The 22,902-nt window shown below is 39.9% G+C and overlaps 1 protein-coding gene across 1 annotated transcript in view; it reads right to left on the bottom strand.

Moving 5' to 3' along the window:
- Positions 1–1,495: 1,495 nt before the first annotated feature.
- The window catches only part of INPP5F (inositol polyphosphate-5-phosphatase F), a 39,347-nt gene continuing 17,940 nt past the window's right edge, over positions 1,496–22,902 (bottom strand). The window contains exons 3-20 of the mRNA XM_035137288.3: positions 20,510–20,646; positions 19,620–19,748; positions 17,569–17,736; positions 17,326–17,382; positions 16,243–16,441; positions 14,735–14,914; positions 13,595–13,662; positions 12,671–12,795; positions 11,994–12,071; positions 9,906–10,026; positions 9,423–9,551; positions 8,003–8,120; positions 7,246–7,444; positions 6,283–6,354; positions 6,070–6,143; positions 5,493–5,621; positions 4,684–4,771; positions 1,496–4,206 (exon numbers count right to left, since the gene is read on the bottom strand). Coding sequence (XP_034993179.2) covers positions 3,045–4,206; positions 4,684–4,771; positions 5,493–5,621; positions 6,070–6,143; positions 6,283–6,354; positions 7,246–7,444; positions 8,003–8,120; positions 9,423–9,551; positions 9,906–10,026; positions 11,994–12,071; positions 12,671–12,795; positions 13,595–13,662; positions 14,735–14,914; positions 16,243–16,441; positions 17,326–17,382; positions 17,569–17,736; positions 19,620–19,748; positions 20,510–20,646 — 3,233 coding nt within the window. The 3' untranslated portion in view covers positions 1,496–3,044. The remainder of the gene's footprint in view (positions 4,207–4,683; positions 4,772–5,492; positions 5,622–6,069; positions 6,144–6,282; positions 6,355–7,245; positions 7,445–8,002; positions 8,121–9,422; positions 9,552–9,905; positions 10,027–11,993; positions 12,072–12,670; positions 12,796–13,594; positions 13,663–14,734; positions 14,915–16,242; positions 16,442–17,325; positions 17,383–17,568; positions 17,737–19,619; positions 19,749–20,509; positions 20,647–22,902) is intronic.

A 22,902-nucleotide genomic window follows, 5' to 3' on the forward strand; every position in this document is an offset into this window, starting at 1 on the left:
CCTTTGGCAGAACACAACACTACTGAGGGTAATCTGCATGGGGCTTTGGTGCACCTTGCATAATTTACAGCCTTTGTTGCAGATGTGGCAAGCCGCCATACATCTAAGGTCACAAGTCCACTGCCACGAACACATCCATCTGATGTGCAATCTGGCTACATCATTGCAATGTTGACACCACATCCAGGTCAAATATATCCACTGTGGCATTCAGAGGTCAGTACCTGTTCAGGGAGGAGGCCCTTATTTGTAGAAACGAAGGGGGGTGGAATAGAAGCCAATACTATCAACATATAAGCTACAGATTTAATCAATGCATGAATAATCAACTAATGTCTAACCAGAGGATATTCCATGTATGGAATCTTGTAGACTCTCTTAAGGTAAAAGTAGTGGCAAGTATCCATTTATGCATGGTAGCTGTTTGGGCATTCCTGCAATCTAGTGCCAGTATGGTTGGATACCATTATGCCTTTTCTTGGGAGGACTAGGCAAATCAGTGCAGCTGACCTTAAAAGAAGTGGGACAAGATACTTTCATAAAAACATGTTCAAAATGAAGTTTTTTCTTTTTAAAATCTTTGACTGAATAGAACTAAAATAGGGCTCTGGACTATATAAACTGACAGTTCAGACAACGTCTGAGGAATCAATACAAAAGTCTGGTTCATGTATATAACACAAAACTATTGTTAATTCAAGCATGGGATAGCATTAAGTGCAAACCCAGCCCAGCAGCTTAACTATTGTTAAAGCTTGAATTATACTTGTCACTAGTATACCAGGGTTTGTAGCTTTATAAACCACGGTAACGTTCATCATAACTTACTGTTATATGCAAGCTATTGCTGCCTTTAATGACATGCTGGTCTCACTATCAGAATGCTTATCCAAAATCTCAGCTATCTGAACACAATTATACCCAAACCTCGCTACACAAACAGCTGATTCAGATACCCAAACAGCCAAAGTTTGCCCATTTCCTTACTTCTTTGTACTTTGCTGGTTGTTGGCAGCCATTTCCAGCAGAAACCATGGAGGAAGAGAGGGAGATAAGACAAATCATGGAGCAGCAGAGATCAGACAAATCAGTTTTTCTTTTGATGACTTGCTGATTCGCTGCAGCAATTTCAGGCAGACACCATGGGAGGGAGGGAGGGAGGGAACAGACAAATCACAGATTAGGAATGTTCCCATTGGAAACAATGGAAATCATTGGCTTATTATGCAAATGCTCATCTAGCAATTTCCTAGGAACACATTGTGTTCAGAAGGGGGGGGGCTGTGTGTCTTCTCTGGCATAGTTTATGTGATCATCTGCCAAATGCTTCAACTTTAACTATAGTCGACATAAACCTTGATTTAGCATGTGTACACCAAACCAAAGGCAGATACTGAATACAGAGTCAGTTTTAGACAAACAATGGGGAGAGGCTATATATTCAGCAACTCAAGAACTAAAAAGGATCTCAGCATTTCAAACACATACACCAAAATGCATACTATTAGTATTTTTTATTAAAATATTTTATATAGGTCTCCCACGTTAAAACAATACAATTTTATTTTAAATATACAGTACCCACAAATTTATACAGACACTCCAAAAAAGGAATACACATTACGGTAATAAGAAATAAATAACAAAATGGAAACAGTATCAAAAGTATTAGACAAGGACAATCAGGTTAAGGTGATGATCACTTCTGTTATAGCAGAGATATTCAAAGACATCATACCACCATTATGACACTCGTTAACTGCTTAGAACAGTACATGCAGTCTAGCTATAGTACACATGTACTAACATACAGAGACCCTGGCTCTAGAATGAGGACTAGTGAGGCTATGAAGCTTAGCAGAGTCCCAATGATGTTTCTGCTGCTACATTCTACTATAGAACATCAGTCACAAGACTCCTCCGGGAAATAACAGAATGAGCTATATAGGAAATTACTTCTTACACACCAGGTTTTTGGAATCAGATTCCCGGGGAAACATTTAGATGCAGCCTCATTCCCCACCAGTACTGTGACAAAGCCAGAATTGGTCTCACAACTGATTACAACTACAACTGTTTCGAAACACTTTGCATTAATTGGATTTTAAATATCAGCAGTATGGTTTTATGGATGAGTATGTTTTAGATTATGTCCTTTTTGGTGCTTTCGTGCTTATTTAGGCAATGGTCTCTTCATATGAACACACTAGCACATACCTGACATTCAGCATTTTTTAAAAGTTAGACCTTTGTTTTATCTCAAAAAGAAAAGAAAAAAGGCTGCAGCCTAAGAGTAGGGTGTCAAGTTTCGGTATAGAAGACACATAATAGCTTGCAGACACACTGTAAGCTTTTTTAAAAGATTATTTATTGTTGTAAGAAAAACCTTTCCAGCAGCTGCCCTGCAAGCTTTTACTCATTACTATATTATTGATTGCTCCTAGATACCATAGTTATAAATTAACAGAGGTAGGAAGAAGCAAGGAATCGATGGGAGAGGAAGGAGAGTAAACCACCCCCCATAGGCATAGGTATTTAAGTTCTTCCTCTGCAGAGACCACTTCTCTTAGGAATGCAACTAGAATGACAAGAACACAATTTTAAAAATATAAATAAAAAAGTTAGTCTGAAAAATAAATAGAATGTCATCTGTGAGTAAAATAGTTCACTGGTACAGTGCAAGATTAATAAGGTTGACAGGTGTTCAGTACCACCCCCCTTCTACATAAATCAGAAGGCCTATAGAAACTGGTCTCAAAAGATAACTGTGCAATTGATCACGTAAACTTAACATGCGCATCAACCACTGGTGTATGAGCTACCTGTTTAGTAGTTTTACCTTCACCAGCTCAGCTGCCTGAGGATAATTCTGAAACCTGTTCAGAACCCAATTAACATCTCCGAAACCTTTCTGTAAACATAGTTACTGGCATTTTTTTTGATACCAATACTTAGTGGCAGTTGGTTCGCCCCCTCCCCTCAAGGGGCCGTTACAAACCATTTGTTTAGCAATATGTACAACTTAAATCTGAAGCGTGTGCTCTCTAGATCTGAATTATCCGTGTCTGACACTGCGTGAACATTTCTCTCAGTTCATTTTGCTGAGTTTCATTTACAGATTCTGGTTCGGCTGGGCTCTTCTGGACTTTAGCCACCGCAAAGCTGATTCCTTGGGTCAAACCAGCTTGTGTAATATTAGCCACCTGAACCATAGAGCTGCGAATCTTTGCAAAAGGAGAGACTGCCCTACTGCCATTACTCTCTGCTGGTGAAGGCATCATATGAAACCCTGACCCAGCTTCCAGTATACTGGATGAGGAGCCTGGGCTGTTATGAGACTTAGCATTGGTGTTTTGTACTGCTAAGAATTGTGATCCTGACTCTGAAAATGGTACATCGAATTTAGATGGTCTGGAAGGAGCCTCAACAGCTGTTCCCAAGCAAGATTCAGTTTTCTTAGAAGCATTATTGCTACTGCGATCCATCTCTTGCTGAGCTTCTTGAGAATTCATCTCCGTTTCTGAAACACTTGTCATCTTAGTTTGAGCGTCCTGCACAAATCTGTGGCAGTAGGCATCAATCGGCTTAGTGAACTCTTTTACAGCATTGTCTGTGGCAGGAGATTCCTGGGGTCCTTTGCCTTCCAATTCAGACTTGTTAGTTTGGTCTTCATAGTGTGTCACGTGGATTTCTGAAGGAACAGGAATGCTAATGTTGATGTCAGTGTTGCTTATAGACTGGGACCGACCGCCTAGCCGAGGAGCAGAGGCGATGATACCACAACTGGGCAGAACATAATCTATCTGTCCCACGTTCTCCAAGGAGTCCATGAACTGCTGGTCATCATCAGATTTGGAATTTGTAAGGTACTCATCAGAATGGAATGAATCATTATCTGAGGAGATCTCAATGTCAGATTCTGCGTTGGCTTTAGCATCTGCCATGGGATTTTCCATGGTTTCAAGACTACTGTCAGATTTCCAAAGATTCACTTTCAAGTTCGGCTTTAAGAAGTTGACTTTCATTTCAGGCTTCGTAAAGTTCCCCAACTTTTTCAGGTTGCTCATGTTTACATTGGATTTGGTTTGCTTCACTTTCTGATTAAGAGATGAGAACTTGCTCATTAAGTAGTTTTTTCCTTGGGCTAGGGAGCCTCTGTTTTGGGATCTAATACCAATGATGTCCTCATGGGGTTTACTGCTTTTCCTGCAGAATTAAGAAGATCAGTAACTTCCTCCGATATACATACATTCGGATATACTTACAACATATTACTTAATATTCAGACACGTTCTAATAAATATTTTGTTTTGTTTACGGTAGTGAGACATAAATACAGCACTAGCTTCTGCATACTTTTCTCCTAGATAGCTAGGCATTGACAGTCATCTTCCCTGCACCCAAAGCCCCTTGAAGAGAGAACACTCCTTGTGGACTTGCTCCCCCAACCTCATGCAGCACATGTTTTTTTATATATATATAAAAACTCTGACACACCCCTCTCCCAAGGCGCAGAGTATCAAAAACCTGTAGATGGGTACTGTAATACTTGTATGCATGTGCAGATAAGCTCTTAAGTTACTAATTGTCAGTAGACAGCTGCTTCAAGAAACCAGTACAAGTATTATGATTCAAGTGATTTGGGACTCCAATAACTCCTAGAAGGGAAGAGTATTAACTCACCTCTCCAGTTTCTTCTCAATAATGGCTACATCTAACCCCGTGGCTTGTTTTGTGATTCGTAGCATCTCCGCAATGCACTGAAGAGTATCTGAAATGCACGTTATTTGCCCATTATATCCATGAATAGAGCATATTCTCTCTTACTACTTTTGTTTTGTGAAAATTGAGTGTGAAGCTTTTCTATTGGTCTCCCTTTTAACCTGACAAGGGAGCCATTTAGCATAAAGCAATATGAAATGAGAGACACCCATCATTCTGCAACTGGCACATGAATGCAGCCATACAGCTGAACACAAGCATCAAAGAATGAGGACTATTCCTAGTTGTTGATTGGATAAAGTATTACCCCCTCTTAAATGCATCTTTAAATGGAGGTCTGCATCATTCACATACAAAGCAGGTGGAGTGGGTGTCACTGAAAGAGCCAAAGGAGAGTGACATATAGGCAAGGGAAGAGCTTCTCTTCCACCCTGCAGTCTATCCTCTTTTTCCAGATATTGAAGGCAGCCAAGCTAGGAGAAAGCCATGGTTTGGGCCTTAAAGGAGTTGGCATCTATAATTCATGTTGATTAATTCAGTTGATTGACTAAAAAACCAGGCTCTGAAATGTGGAGTGTTGAGTTTTTCTGCTCAAGTTCTTGAAACATAGCAATTTCATTTCCTTCTTGTTCTCAGTGAACCTCTATTGTTTAATTCACCTCAATTGTTTAGTTCAATTCTTATAATCAAGTTCTACTTTCTATATACAGTGCTCAGACTTGGGAAAAGTGGTTTAGCGCTCTTCTAAAAACTTTGTAGAAGCGTGTTACCTTTTCCATCCTCTTCAGGGTTGCGCATCACCGCTCTAAGGGTATGGAAATATCCACTTGTGTCTTTGTATTTATAATGGAGCCTCATGCACGAGAACTTGGGCTTCCCAAAGAGAGTTGGTTCAGGACCTTTATAAAAAAGCATGGATATTTTTAGAAATAAAAGAACATAACTTTCTAAATAACACCTCCGAACCTTTCAGCTCTTTCCCCAAGCAGCCATTCTACTTTATTACATCACTGGGAGAAGTGTAACAGTGAGACCACCCTCTGCTGACTTAGCTGAGATCCACTGCCCTCCTAGGATGTTCTTCTGCTGTTCTATTATGTAAATGCATTACATATAAGGACATAGTTGGCACAATGGATTTGCTTGTTTTGCCTTTTGTATCGTGCCTCTTGCATTGCTATTGTTGACAACATGTGGGGGCATATAAATGTAGCAAATCCTGGATATTCAATATATAGAAAAGACTGTTATTCATTCATGTGTTTGCAATTATTGTGACAAATACCTTAAGTCTAGGCAGGAAATGAGGAGAGAAACAGCTAAAATGCAATGACTTTGAGGTCTTACCTATTTCTATTCTTTCCAAATCTTCAAGGCTCAGCCTTTGGTATTGATTTACTTTATCTACTTCATCATCATAACTAGACAAAAAGACATCAATGCCCAGAGTTAGATCTGGATTGACTCACACCTGAATCCTATTACAATGCAATAAAAAAGGAGCAAAGATGTTCTGATATCTTTGTTTTCGATGTGTACAGTAGAAAGAATCTTACTTACTAGGCTACATAGTATGCTGAGTTAGAAAGCAGGAGGAGGACATCCACATCTTTATGAGTAGCATCCGCAAGGCTAAACAAAAATGAACAGAGTATTTTACACAGGATGACATGAAAATTTCACAGGCACTTTTCTGAAGCCTTTTACACCCTGCAACTGGTATGGAGTCAATCATTAGTTATGACAACAACAAACCATGTTCACTAATGCCTTGCTTCGTATACTCTGTCAACAAAACCTAGGAATCCTTCTCTTCTTCAAATTTTTTGTTTTGCTGTATATTTCAAAGTAAATTACTGTTCTGAAATACCATACTAACGCCCTCAGGGAGTTGTAGCACTGGTGTGGTAACATCCTGAATGCTCCAACCACCCACATGGCCAGTTTTAGATATTACCCTGGTAGCATTTATTATAGTGATTTTTTCCTCACCTTCAAAACAAGTTCCCAGGGCAGCTCCAAGTCAGAAAATACAACAACAAATGCAGCAAACCAATTTAAAACAAAACATACAGAATAATGACAGAAGCAGAATCTCTCTCAATGTAAGAAGTGAGATTACAGGGAAACAGGTAGAGGGCCTTCTACACCTACCTTGCGGAGGAAATAAACAACATTCTGACTTTTAGAAGACATTTGAAGGCAGGCCTGTATAAGGAAGTTTTTTTTTTGATGTTTTACTGTGTTTTAATTTGTTGGATGTGACCCAGGGTGGCTGGGGTAAACCAGTCAGATGGGTGGCATATTAATAATAAATTATTGTTGTTGTTGTTGTTAGGAGGGCATGTGCCAGAGGTTGAGCATAATCAGAAAACATGGCCTCTAATTACTTAAAAAAACAATTAAGACTCACCTCTTCCCCAATTCCCACTGTATTCCTCTACCACCTCATTACACATTTGGTCACTGTGAAAGATGGCATGGTACTTTAAGACCTATATAACCATAGAACATTCTGCATACCTTGGGTCACAGTCAATAAGTGCCCAACCACCATGGAATTTTTCATCATCTGGTAATAGTAACTTCATGTAACTTTGCAATAACTGGCTAATCAGTTCCTGATGACTTCTCAAGTTCTCCTTATGCAGCGCTTCATGTTCTTTCTCTTTTGTGAATATGGAATAAAGATCCTCTGTCACAGGAATGCCCTGCATTAAATCTAGACACACACACAAAACAAACAAAAATCACTGAATGCATAAGGAATGTATAACAGTATCAATGCATAACAGGAATAAACCTGTCGGTATGTTACTAATTGGACTGCTTTGGTTAAGTTATACTGTACCTCTGAATCTTGGGATTTGGGTAATTTGAAATTCTTAACCAAGACCTAATTCTTAACCAATACCTAAGGAATGCTCATGTTACAAGGGGCATGCCTTCATTATCGACAAAGGAGACAAGTGGATTTCACTATGAGTCTTCCCTGCCTTTTCCACCATGATTCAAGACTGAAGTATTAAAAAACAATTCACTGATTACAAGTGGAGAGAGTTTTATTGCCAAAACTTCTAGAAAACTCAGCTAAAATGAGTCAGTCTCGTTCATACTTTTTAAAAGCACACAAAACAAGATTTTGACCTACTTAGTACCGGTAGTGAAAAACACAGACCCAAACACCTTTAACATTTCCGAGAAGCCAACATGAAAAGAAAATTCAACAGATACATAGTAGACAATTATTCAGTACAGAAATTGACTGAAACTATCTTACCAATGACTGCCTGCCTATAAGCATCCCTGAAGCGGTTTAAGTAGTATCTATTGGCAGAGTTAACACCATCTTTCATAACTCCTGCCAGCTTCCTTTCGCCAGTTCTTGTGAAGTCACCCTATTGCACAAAACACATCTTTGAATACTCAGTGCATTGGTTATTAACATGAGAGACATCTTAAGTAACTAACTTTCAACTGCTTTAAGAAACACATCTTTCAGAAGCAGAGAGTTACATCTCATTTTTTAAAAATGTACTCCTGTACGTTTAAATCACACATATTTAACAGTCACCATTTGAAATATGTCCCTTTTCTATAAAACACACCTGCAGATTCTAAACACAAGATCTGTATTGGGGTTTCTCAAAAAGTGGGCCAGGAATTGCTTTCAGGTGGGCCTCAGTGCCTCAGTCTGCACAGTCCCTCCTTACTTGCCTACCCCACCCCACTAGCTGTCCCACAGCCTTTTGGTTGAATCAATGCCAACATCAGCAACTCTTTGCATGCTGAGTAACAGTGATTGGGAGACACAGAAGGTCAAGGGAGATGGGGGAAGAGGAATGGAAGGTTTCTGAGGGAGGGGGAAAGCCAGAAGAGGTGTTGCAGAAAACTTTTAAGATAAAAGGTTAATGATTTATTATCACAATCATCATTATTGTTAAAGAAACTGAAAAGAGAATAATGGAGGAAAGCTCTTATAGGAGAAGAGAGAACCTAAAAAGACCAGGGAGCAGGGTTGAATGAGACAGGCAGCTGGGTGGGTGGGGAATAGCAAGCAAACTAAATGTGAAGGGAGGATAGCAGAAGAAATCACCGGAGACCAGTAAAAATATGTTTAGAGGCCTGTGTGGGTGGGAAGGGGGAAATACCTTTTCTACTTAGACCCCTCTGGATCAACAAATTCTGGCTTACACTGGAAGGCTGACTCATGATACCTCGAGAGCAAATGTCTGTAATTAACTGGAGGAAAGCTGAGCTATGGAATTTTTTCCTACAAAGAAAATGCTGTAATAAAGAATTTCGCAATTTCAAAGATCAATTAGATCACTAGAAAATGCCTATAACTTCCATCTGATTAATTCCAAACTCTGCCTCAATCTGCTACTATTTGTGACAGGCTGCAGTTTTTTTTTACCACTGGGCCTCAGTAATTTATAGCCGTCTCTAGCTGGCCACATCAGTAGAAAGTCTGAGAACGCCTGATTGACAGTATTAACTGTAGAACAGTGAAATCTATGGGTGGGATTCACCTAACCAGCCCAGTCAGCAGAAGTCCTGTACATTAAGAGAGATGTGGTGTGTTAAACCAAAACAATAAGCTCCTGTATAAACCTTGTAAACTATTCCTGTTATAAGTTCAATTAACAAAACTGAAAAGGATTACCGAGTTATTTTTACTTGAAGTGAAATGTTTTTACCTTTAAAGCTGCTGTTCCAGCATATTGTCTGCTTATGGCATCACCATTGTTAGCCCATATAATCTGGTAGATCCGATTGCATTTCATTGGCAGTGGTTGTTCTGGTGGCATCACACCCAACTTCTTCAACTGGAATTTAATTTTATTATTATTACTAAGTGCCATTCTTTCGTCTTTTTTTACTCTAGGAGTGTAGGGCTGTTATCTTTCTTCTGAGGCTACAGAAAGCAAGTTTATTCCATTCGTCTGTTAACCACTGAAACCTTGTTCTCCAAACACCGGACAAAAATTTGAATTTGCATATATTACTTGTGCAAGGGTAATAACTACTGTTCTCCACTAAGATCATGCTTCACATTAGGAGAACTATTCCGAAGCAATTTAAATCTGAATAGACTATGCACACATTCCATACTGGTCTAATTGACTATATTTCACATAGTTCTCATTAATAAAGGTTTTCGAAAACTGAAGTTGCAATACCTGCTGTTCCATAACTATACGGGCCACGGCAGCTTGGACAACGTTGGTTCGATCCAGGCAATCCATACAGTTAACTCGGAAAATCCCTTCCTGCTTACAAATCATTCCAGCTTGGTCCACCCTTCCAAAAAGTGAAGGGGGAAAAATATTAGAAAGCTTAAAGTGAAAAGATACTACATCCCTTGGTATAGAAAATATATATAGTCTTACTGGAAGTGATTAATCCATAATGCTCATCTACAGGGGGTCCAATCTGGCCCACAATTTCATTTTCCCTAAACCACCCCCACCCATCCAGATGATGGGTGGGATGGCAGGATTAAATTCTGCATTGTCTGAGTGCCTGCACAGCCAAAGTAGTGGGATTTAATCCCTGCTCATCAACTGATGAGCAGGGGTGAAATCCTCCTCAGTTCAAACAAGTGAGGCAAGGGCTGTCTGAAACTCCCTCCCCACTTCCATTCTGCTGGTCTTGCACCTGGCTCCTTCAGTTCTCTTGTGAATTCTCCCTTGTCCAGCTTGCGGGGACTAGTTCAGCCTTAGCCCCTCTCCTCCTCCTCTTCTCATAGTTACAGAGGCCTTTGCAAACAGCATGCTTTCTTTCCCCTTCTCCCCTATTTCCTGAGGAAGGTTGTCTCATGGTCTGGACAGGGTGGCTTGAGATGAGAAGAAGAATAGGGGAGAGGAGAAACTACACCCAGAATTTTACAGGTACCTATCGCTGCACTTTTTACAGGCGCACTGCAGGACATATCACTGCTCACTGGAGAAACTCCCTTTTAGTGGATCTGCAAGAAGCAGGGTTTCTCTTGATTGCCACGATGCTTGCAAAAAGCGGTGTTTGCGGTCTTAAAACAGAAATCCCGTTAAGGATATGGACCATAGAGCCAAAAAAGCTTCCCCACCCCTGTCACAGGGGAAACAAAGAACATTAGTCCCAAGAAACTAATCTCTTGTCCTTTAAAAAGGGCACCTAAACATTACCCATTCTATGTGAGGTAACTGTATTATCACTGATGAGATGCCATCGTTTTATTAACCTGAGCTGTCCAAACCTCTCCTAATTAATTTTATTAACACTATTATATGCTGCCTTTAAGAGTCAAAAGCCTTCTAAGGAAACTTCCCATAAAATATATAACATGAGTGACAAATTACAGGTAGGTAGCCGTGTTGGTCTGAGTCGAAACAAAATTAAAAAATTCCTTCAGTAGCACCTTAAAGACCAACTAAGTTTTTATTTTGGTAAGTAACAAAAACATCCAAACAGTAACTAAAATAACCACTGATGAAACCAAGCTCAGTAATTATGCCTCAGTAATTATGGTTAAGAACTATTTAATTCAGCAGCCCAATAAAACCCATTTAAGAAAATGTGACAAAGAACAAAAAAGAAGTCAGTACTCTTCTAAAGGCCTGCAGCAATGGAGTCTTGACATTCTCTAATTGGCAGTATGTTCCACAAATGTAGGTCACCACTGAGAAAATATCTGTTCTATATGCCTTCAAGCTTAATTTTTCTCCTGGCAGAGACACAAATACGGCTTCAGCTGCTGAAAAGTGTGGGCAACTTAGTTCCACACCATTCAAGGGTTATTAGGACCTGCACTTTCAACTGGGACAGAAATGCACCAGCAACTGCTAAAATATAGGTTCCATTTGATCTGATCACCTGACCCCATCATTACTTGGGCAGCCAGATTTCCAAACTGTATTTAAATGAAGCCCAAATGGAATACATTACCATAGTCCAGCCTGGGCATCACTAGGTGCAATGATAACCGAGAAAAGGCTTGTCCTCCCAAATAGACTTGTACACCAGTTGTGAACTTAAGATGGTAAAAAGCACCCTGGCCACTTCTACTAAATGAGCATTCCCAGTTAGCAGCCAGCCCAGAAGAACTCCCAAAGTGTACACTGAGTACTTCGGGGATATACAAGCTCATCTTGGACCAGTTATAAACCACAGGTCAGAAGAAGCTACCCTATCAAGCAGCGTATGTACCATTACAAGGGTGGAAGTGGCATGCAATCATTTATGTAAATTTATTTTCTGTTTCAGAGTGAAATTAACATGCTAATACTAACCAGCACCACTTCACATCAGTGATTATGTCCGAAATGGCATCTGTCAGTGTTTGAACATTTTCAAACTTCATTCCACGGCTAAAAGGTACAAAGAAAATACAATTTACTGATTTCTTTTTCTTTTTTTCAACACAAGAAGAGAGCATTGGAGAGATGCTTATATAATAATGGTCAGTACAATTCTACATAGGTGTATTAAAATAGCACATAATTTAATACCACCACGGGGGACGCAGATAAGGACTTGTGCAGGTCATTGTTTGAAGCGTAAGATTAAAAGTTTCACTGAATTTTTACTCTTAGAGAAATGCAGTACTGTATATTTTATATCAAACAAAATCTGGGAAAAAATAATCCTTATGCAGATTTTTAAAAAGCATTTTATAATATCTGTCACAGACAAATCAACTTGAATAGCTATGAACATGCCCAAAATTCTGACTCACTCTCTGACATCAATTTGTATGAACACATACAAGAATATACTCACCCAAACATTTTTATAAAGACAATATTTCAAAATGAGTTTACAAAGATGTTGAAATCATTCACAGAGGCACAACTTAAGCTCTGGAAAACACCTGCCATACTATACCAGCTTACAAGAAACATGGAATGGAATGTTATGATTTAGCATTTTTGTATTAAATTGCTATAAGACGTTTTGACAGACTTACCAGTGTTCATGAAAGTCAAATGAAACGTATGTAAGACTTGGATTGTTGTACATTAAAACTTGTTTAAGATAGGCATCACCAATAATTTTTTCTCGTCCAGCTTGGTCCACCAAGTTAATGATAATCTGTTAAAAGTGATCAAAATAAAAATACAAACAAGTACATAATAAGACAAATGAAATCTAACAAGTATGTACAAGGGGCAAACATGTCTAGTCTAGGAGAAGTTATAGGTGACTGCTGTGTGCTTTCTCCAAAAGTGCTAGAAGCTCCCTCAGAAACTGTGTCCTTTTAGAGTGCCATCAATTAATTACATATAATCCAACATTATGGGCTAATTATGGTTGAAAAGTTGCTTTTCTCCTAGCTCTCCAACATTCAGGATTAGGATAAAAAGAGTTTGCATACACAAATGCCAAGGCAGCAACGATAGTTGGGATGCTCTCTGGCATACAACTGCTGTTTGGTCCTAAGCATGTCACCTTATATGGTTGGAACTGCGAGAAGCCAAGTTACAGGGAACCAGGCAGAGGGCCTTCTCGGTAGTGGCACCCACCCTGTGGAACACCCTCCCCCCAGATGTCAAAGAGAACAACAGCTACCAGACTTTTAGAAGACATCTGAAGGCAACCCTGTTTAGGGAAGCTTTTAATGTTTGACGGACTACTGTATTTTAATATTTTGTTGGAAGCCGCCCAGAGTGACTGGGGAAACCCAGCCAGATGGGTGGGGTATAAATAATTTTATTAGTAGTAGTAGTAGTAATAGTAGTATTATTAGTATTAGTATTTTGGTCAACAGGAACAGCTTTCAATATGAAATGCAACCATTTAGTTCTATTCTTTAGAAGTTAAAAGGTATATGTCACCATTACAATAGTTCCAAACTTAAAATATATGATCTTGTAATAATTTGGAAACCCACCTGTTTCGTATAAATTTTCAACTGTTCTTCAAAATGTGCACGGAAATATGGAACAGTTTCTTTTTCACCTGCAATAAAAATGCATTGTTAAGGAAGCTTGGGGGATGAAATTGGCACATTTAAAGTATTCAAACAGGGCAACGTTGGAATTGCGTGAGTCTGTGGAAAGCAATTCATAGGAAAGAGAAAATTACCACTAAAAGACGGATATGGGCAATTCTGGAGATTAAAGGAATTTCAGAACAATTTTCTATAGAAACTCTTTCTTCCAGTTCAGTACCACTCCAGAACAGAACTTCAGCCTGATATCTCATCTAATGCTACAGCTAGCTATTATCCCAACCATCTTCACTTCCAGATTAAATGAACAGGTGCATCTAATTCACTAAAAAGAAAACCCTGGGGAGATGTACCTTTCTAATACATTTGGAAATACTTAACCTGAAACTTGGCACTATTTTAAGTATTATCATCCTCAAATGTCAAGTGAATGCAAGAATGTGATTTCATCTCTACTTTGCTTGAAAAGCTGTGCTTTATGGGGAAGGGGTGGTAAAGCAACATTCTGCAGCAGAGTACAACTCAGGTTCAATCTCTGGCATTCTTGACTTGATTATGGATTTACAAGTAGCATGCTCTCAGACGATCTAACTTAACAGCCACATTCAAGACTTTCAGGCTTTTGATCTGATTCCATATAAAGTGATCTGTGCAAGCTTCAAGATGCCACCAGAAATTTAGTTTGCAGGGTGGTTGCTTCCATAGAAGGATGTCAAACCAAGGGTTGTAGGTTTAAGTTATTCAATTAATACCCTTCTTTATGTGTACCTGGAACATCACTGTTCCCCTGCCACCCTTAAGAACTTTAAAAAGTTTCATCTGTGTAGTTTGGTTTGCAGTGTTCACACAACACACCCAAGTGGCACTTGTCCCTTTGGGAACTGTCCCTCTGCCAGCTGAGTGTCAAATAATGCGGAGTAGCAGCTGGCTATATCCTGGGGTATGGAGATAACAGCAATGCCAATACTCCAGGTAAATCTACAGGGACCTTTACCATGACCTGAAACATAGCTATAAATATTTAAGTCTATCAAATGCTGTAGTAAGAGCATAAATCACTCATAAGGTACCAACACTTACATTTGTCCAGTCGCGGCCGGGGATTGTATCTGTAACCAACCTGACTCCAGAACACAGGCACTGAGCCTCTTGTCTGAACGAAAGAGAGGGTGTGGTTATGGACGTGAATCAATTGTTCTGTCTCCACATAATTTGCCACATTCCCATTTTTATCAACGCCTCTCCGTTTGTAACGCATTCCTTTAAAAAAAAACAAATAATTCTCAGGAAGGACATAGCAATCCTATTTGCTACTTCATAGTAGCAAAAGTATAAAGGGATCAAAAAAATGTCAAATCAAAAGTCAAACTGGTATCAGTAGATTAGTCCTACGAGCAGATATTTGGGGGTGGGGGGGAATTAGATGGCTGAAATGAAAGAAATCAATTTGTAAATTCAGAAGACTACAGTGAATCTTATGTAGTTCATTTATAATCAACCAGTTTTTATTTTAAAAACAGCTTATTTTCCTCACAAGGAATACACGGGCTAAGAAAACTAATTCCTGGGGGGGGGTTGGGGGGGAGGTAGGGATGTGGCAAATATTAAGGGTGGAATTCGCCTAGCAAACCCCATCAGCAGAAGTCATGTGCAAGGACTTCTACCTGAACAATGGAGCTTCCCCCCCCCATCTCCTCCCCCCCCCTCATACCTTGAAATTGGCTCATGGGAGGGAACCCCCCAGAATAGCATGCAGTGGGGGAGAAGGGGGGTTGTTCTATCTGGCAAGCTGCTATGTTTGCACAGATGGAACAACTGGAAGTGTATAACATTGAATTCCACCCTCAGTGTTTATTACCATTTCTGATTTATATGGCGATGGCAAGCCCTGCAAAGCGGTTAGAAAAGTTATTCTTGCCAGCCACACAGGTCATCAGTAAGAGAATTCAATTAGAAATGTGTATGCTTCTGCATATTAAATAATTGTTGATAACTTTAGGATCCAAGCCAATAGCTTTGTTAAGTTATTAAGGATGTTCACATAAGGAAAGTTTCCAATACCCTCCTCTCCCCAGCAGCCCCTGTGCTCCCCCCAAAAAAGGCTTTGTGGGTAGCACAGGATAGTGTGGAGGAGAAAGGAAAGTTTTCCTCCCATGAATGTCCTTGCAGTTGCCTTATGATCCAAGTCTTTCTTTCCCCTTCACACAAAAACTAGCACAGAAGAATGCAAGTACTGTAGCTTGAGAAGCATAATTTCTAAATCATTATCCCAAATCAGACAGGAATCCATGGTCAACGGAATTCAGGATCAATGTAATTGGAAAGCAAATCTGTGAAAAATGCGTAACTTATAATCCCATCAAAATAAAGATTACTAGCACCACTTCTCTCTCCAATGTGAAAGGAATGAGAGAGAGCAAGACTGTTTTCTGGGTACAGCCATCTGGGGGTTGGGGGAAGGCTGTACCCAGAGTATCAGCTCAACAAAGTTTTTTGGGGAAAATATTGTGCCACTCTTTCAAGTTCTTGATACAATCGATGTTTTTTCTATTATTAAACAGTCCCTGAAAGGTATCATAGCAACTTACCAGCTCTGTGGCGACTTCGGCGTGAGATAAGGGCCACAAGAAAACATGGGTGAATATCATCCACGCAGACTGGCTCTTGAGGTGGTGTCTCAGGACTGCTTTTCTCTTCATCGGATGCTTCATTATAATTAACTACAAGCTCTTCAATCTGAACAAATCCCTGGATGACTGGGATAATCCAAAAATCCACTTCAGATTTCTACAAAGTTAAAAAGAAAGGAAGGAAGTACAAATGGATGGAGCAACTCCCCTAGGAGGAAAGGTTGCAGCATTTAGGACATTTTTGGTTTGGAGAAAATGTGAGATGATAGAAATTTATACGGCATGGAGAAAGTGAATATATATTTCCTCCCTCTCTCATAACCCTAGAACTCATGAAATTCCAGTGAAGCTTATTGTTGGGAGGATTTAGGGCGAATAAAAGGAAGTTTTTCACACTCCCTCCTACAATATTTAATAATGGCCACCAAATTGAATGGCTTTAAAATATGTTTAGGCAAATTAATGGAGGTAAAAGCTAGCAATGGCTACAAGCCTTGATGGCTATGCTCTGCCTCCGTAATCAGAGGCAGCACACTTCTGGAAGCCAGGTGCTAGAAATTGCAAGAGGGGACCATGCTCTTATGCTCAGGTCCTACATGTAAGCTTCCTATAGGCATCAGATCGGTCCCTGTGACAACAGAATGATGGAGTAGATGGGCCACTGGCAAAGGCTCCAGCTCCAGGGGGCCCTGCATTGTTCAGGCCAAATGCAGAGCCGAGAACAGAGCGACGTCAGGACATTGTGTGCCCCCCCCTCAATGTTCTTCCGAAGATGGCACCTCTGACCACTGGCCTGAACAAGTAGGCTCTTCCTATGGTCTGATGAATATGTCGTTTTATGCATTTCCCCCTTCCACACTAGGTTTCTACATTTATATTACAGAATTATATATATTGCAGAAAGTTAGAATGAGACCCACGAAGCCTGACAAATCTCCTTACTAATCAATTTGATTAAGAAGTGAAAACAAGTAGAACAGCTTTCTACCTTCTATGCAGAGGTTCTAAACAAAATGCATATTCATAGCAAACATTACTCACACCAATATTGATCAAGTCTTCTAGCATGTGTTTGTTCCAAAAAAATCTATCGTCAACCTGAAAATGAAATTAAAATGTAAATATTTTCCATCGGAAAACTAGAGAACAATGCAAACTCACCTTTATCAGAACACAAACCAACAGGAAACAATTCATGTTTCTTGGTTTTACAGAAGATCAGATACATTCACATAAAAATCCAAGTGTTCGTTCAAAACACTGATAATGTTTCAACAACCTTACCTTCCTCCAGAGTGGCAAGTTAGCCTTCTCACATGCACTTTGCCTCTGCACGGAGTTTGTTAGGTTATAAGTCAAACTGTAATAAAAAGAATCCGAGTCCATAAACATTTTGAATAGTTCTTCCAGCAGCCGCCTCTCCAGTCTCTCTTTCTCTTTACTTTCTTTAACCTGTGAAACAGCAAAATTTTAGGCTGATTGGGAAAATGTTCCTTTGACTATTTTTATATCCAAATATATACTATTAAACAACTTTTACAAACTCCAGCTCAGCAAGATCTCCCACCCTTCAGCCTTTGTCCTCATCAAGCAAATGGGTCAGCCATAGAAGTTAACTACAAATTTAAGGCCTTGCTTCTTCAGGTCACGTTGAATGGAAGATACATAAAGGATATTATGTCATTTTAGATTTCAAGATATTTAGAATACAGTGGTACCTCCGGTTGCGAACGAGATCCATTCCGGAGCTCCGGCTGGATCCTGAGGTTTTTGCAACCCGAGGATCACTGTTGTATGCATGTGCGTGGCGGTAGACCACTTCTGTGCATGCGCGCACGGCGAAACTGGTCAAATTCTTCCGGGTTTGCCGCTTTCGCAACCTGATGTTTACGTTACCCAAGGCTAATGTAACCCGAGGTGCTACTGTATTTGATAGGCCTGCCCTATCAACATGACTGCCCGTTTTCCAATGTAGCAGAAGTTGCTCAGGCACCATACACAATATACTGTATTCCTTTATTTTAATGCATAGAGGGAGATAAAAAGATCAGATCACATCATATGTGACAAAACACTTCATGTTCTACAGATACATTTTATCTTCTAAAATGCAAAGGGTTCAGTACAGTGTGTACCTTTCACAGATGGAAAGGCCTAAGAGGCAGCAGAGGAAAAAATGTCTATCCACTTTCCCCAAACCACAAATAACTTTTAATATATCTTTATTATGTTCTTCCTTAGTCCCTCTGCCCTCCCAAAACTAAACAGTCCCAAATGTTTTAGCCTCTTTATGAACAGAATGTGCTTTAGCTCCTTTAACCCAGAGCTTTCCAAACTGTGTCAAGACAGTTAGTGTGTCGGCTGCAGTCTGTACGTGTGTCACACAAACACTCCCCATGCTCCTCCTGGGGCTGGAAAAGGGTTTAATCTCCGGTTTGCTAGTAAAACTGCATCAGCGTGTTGCAAAATGATGCAAAAAGTGAATCAGTGTCACAAAATGACGCATGTCTAAAAAGTGTGTCACCAACATGAAAAGTTTGGAAAGCTCTGCTTTAGCCATTATGGTTGTCCTTTTGACAAAGTGGGAACATTACATATTTGTTCTGCTGGGACAAGTTACAGGCATAAATGCTGCCAACGAAGACAAGACCGCAATTCCAGCAAGAAGGAAACCAAAGCCTGTTGTAGTTGGGATCAGTAAAAGGTAATTGGCAAAGGTATACAGTACTGGAATATGAGGATGAAGAGGTATGAGGTGCCAAAGACCTGCAACGAAATTGTGCTGAATATGAAAGCAGACAGGAAGCTGGCATGAGGATGTAAGGAACTATGTCATAGTATGAATGAAGAAAGATGAATAGTGGGTGCAGAATTCTAGGCTAGAGGTAGAGAACTTGCAGTCTTCCAGATGTTGCTGGACTAAAACACCCATCATCTCTGAGTACTAGCCATGCTGTCTGGGGATGCTGGGAGTTGGAGTCCAACAATATCTGGAAGGCTATGGGTTCCCCACTCCTGTTCTAGACAGAGAAGAAGACTGAAGCAGTGGCAGCTGGACACAAACAGAACATGACCCAAAGTTTTGCTGATGGGGCCAAATGGAAGAGACATGTTTTTGCAATGCTGACAAATCTTTGCAATGACATATGACTCAGTAAAGGACTGGATATGCTCAAAGGAGAGAGAAATCAAAGATGTCAAATGTGTTGTGCCCCATCAACAAGTAAAGCTATTTTTTTTAAAAGTACAGAATACATACATACATATGCAAATAGATTTTATAGCAATCTACAGTACAAGGAAAAAACATTTTGAAAGCCCACAGAAATCCCTACCTTCTTTTTATTAGAAGCAGAAACATTTGATTTAATCTGAGTGAAGGTCTTGAGCAGAAATTTAGAGTCATCTGGAGACTGGGTAATCTTCTCTGGTTTGTATATTCCAAAATGATGTTTTTTGCAGAGCTGAAAAGAAAATATTAAGTTAATATGAAGCTTAAAGAAACAACATTCTATTACATAAGTCCTATCAAATGAATGTTAAATAAATTAGCTTTTATTTAAGCATGTGGTTTAGGTGCAAATATGTGCATATCTTATGTATCCATCTATTTTCAGGGCATTTATATGCAGCTTCTTATGTATGCTTCAAAGCAGCTAATGAAGGTTATTAACAATAAAATAAAAAATACAAATTCAGGAAGGCAGCAGATACCAGCAGAAATCCCAAAGTACAAACTTTTAAAAACACCATCCAATTAAAAGCCTCAGATAGCATCGAAGCCCTAGTTTTGCATACAGTGGTACCTCTAGATACGTACCTGATCCGTTCCGGGGTGCCGTTCACACTCTGAAAAGTATGTATCTAGAGCGGTGCTTCCGCACATGCGCAAAGCACCAATAGAGCACTTCTGTGCATGCATGAAGCACACAGAACGCTTCTGCACATGCACGGCGGTGGAACCGCACGGTTCTTAACCTGAAAGTACGCAACCCACAGCATACACAACCCGAGGTATGACTGTATAAGCCAGGCATCCCCAAACTTCGGCCCTCCAGATGTTTTGGACTATAATTCCCATCTTCCCCGACCACTGGTCCTGTTAGCTAGGGATCATGGGAGTTGTAGGCCAAAACATCTGGAGGGCCGCAGTTTGGGGATGCCTGGTATAAGCACTCATCTTATCAACTACTAGGTTTCAAAGTATTCCGAGTGTTAAAGTTACCTCCAGTTCCAGATCCTGAGGTTCTGCATCAGAGAGTGGTACTGCTGCAATCTTTGTTACTTTGCATATTTCATGATCTCCTGGAAGCTTGCCAACCACTACTTTTTGGCGAATTAGAATCAACCACCAAGGCAAATCTGAAACAAATCCAAATCTATTAGTATGGCATTTTCCATTTTCCATTTCCACGTATCCATTTCACAGAGTTAGGCAGCAACCCTTCAAACTAACTTTCCTCACCATTGAGCCATCTCAGTTAAAACACAATACAATCAGTCTGGTACTGGGGGTCTGAAAACAATGCTTGCAAACTGCAGAATGGTGTCAGAATATAGTATTCATAACTGTGGCTCTTCTCCATGCAACAACAAGAGGTAGAATAGCTGGCACTTATCATGAAGTGCAGTGCCATCCAGGAGTCCCCTTTCACTAACCCAGGCACAAAACCATTTCCATATCAGACAGTAGCAAGGTTTCACAACAAATTTGGTGGCTTTCTTCAGCCACAAAACACTCACGCATATACTTCCTTTACTCAAAGCATTGTTCAGTTACATGAAAAGGGAGAGGGACTGTGTGCAGACCCTTATTTAAACAAGTGAATCTGCCACCACCATGTATGGTGGCTTCAAGAAACCAAAGGCTCCTGTAGAAGGCTTTTGTTGAAAATTAATACTTAATTTTTTTCCATTTACAAACATTTGACTTCACAATTTCTCCTCCTCCCAAGGTTAGATATAGGAAAACAATCCATTTCAATGGAAAGCTTTCTTGCTGACAAAACTACAGAATACTGTACTAAGATTGGTAACAAAATAGAAACTGCTTGTGCAATAATGTTTTTGCTAACTAAAGAATAGTCATGCAATTTTCTAGAATTGTGTGTCATGATGCAAAGGCTTCCTTTGCTAATAAAAAAATGCAATTTTGTATGCAAAATCAAATCTGAAACAGAAGGTTTATTGGTTCCTTCTTAAGGGGGGGGGGGTTATAAGGTTACACATTCAGATTTTCAGTAGCGTGGAAAAGTTTGCATTAATTTGAAACAGAACTGCTTGAACACTAAAAAGGTGTCACAAAGAAAGCAATGCTTTAACAGCAAAATCTGTCATGAAAACCTTCAGTGCAAGCTATTCTCTAGGGACATTATATAACCATAGCCTCCACAAGACACTTTACAGATAGCATACAAGCTTTGGTGTGCTATTTTACCCATCATGAACACCCTGCCTGCCATTTCTACAAAACCAAGATTAAAGAAGCAGCAGTGCAAACCTCAAGAGAATGAAAGCTTAGAATTGGTTTTAAATTTTAAGAACCAAAGCTTCTCCAAATACCGACATTTTAAAAATATGTATACATAAATACAGTACATTATGGGATCATATGATATCATACAATACGTTGTGGAGGAACAGCCTCCCAAAACTATGATAGAAAACATTGGAAACATGCTAACAAAATGAAACAAAGACTTCTCCTACCCACAAACCAGCAGCTAAAAATAAAAACTCAAAGACCGACACCTCCATCACAAGCCCAGATAATACCCAGGTCATTGTTCAGACTTTAGCCTGCTGTGGCTTTTGCTGACTATGCAGCACTCAACCACCACCTCCTGTTTGCAGTGTGTACAAGCCAGCACAGCAACAGACACCGCTGTCTCTAGTCCCTGGAAACAGTCATTTTAAAATTTCACAGCTGGTGCTCAAACCTATTTTTGTTGCTGGGCCTAGCATCCTCACAGCATGCTTTTAACACACGGTTGGATCAGGGGAGAATCGTTTTTAAATTAATTAGAAGGATGGGAGACAAGAGTTCTCTCGCTCGCTCTCTCATCACTAACAATGCCCAGGAAGAAAACAAAACTAGCCTAGCAACTGTTTTCCTGGTCTGTTGTCAGCCCTCCTTTTAATGCAATCAAATATATACAGATCACAGCCGCAAGAAGCAAGCAGCAGTCTGTCCTGAGAAGCACCAAGGCAAACAGGAACTGAAGTTCAGGGGCATAAATGCATTCAGAACTCTGTCTCAATGACTGAACTCAATAATCTGTCAAAAGTGTTCTAAAGAGCACATACAAGTACTTCTAAGCCATCCTTCATTGTGATAGTAATCATGCAACATAGAATTGTAGAGTTTGAAGGGAACCTGGGAAGCATCGTCCAACCCCTTGCAATGCATGAATAGGCAGCCATGCCATACAGGGATTGAACCTGAAACCTTGATAGATTAAAATGAATGTCTGGACAGCAAGAGGAGAGTTCTCTTAAACAAGATTCCACGTAGGTTCAAGTGCTTCTGCTTGTCATAAATATTCCAGTGAAATATGGACTTGATGGCTAAGACAGGCAAGACTATTAAAATACAGTAGACACTCGGGTTGCGAACGT

The sequence above is a fragment of the Zootoca vivipara genome, chromosome 5 (assembly GCF_965207765.1).
Source record: "Zootoca vivipara chromosome 5, rZooViv2.hap1.1, whole genome shotgun sequence".
Taxonomy (NCBI): Eukaryota; Metazoa; Chordata; class Lepidosauria; order Squamata; family Lacertidae; genus Zootoca; species Zootoca vivipara.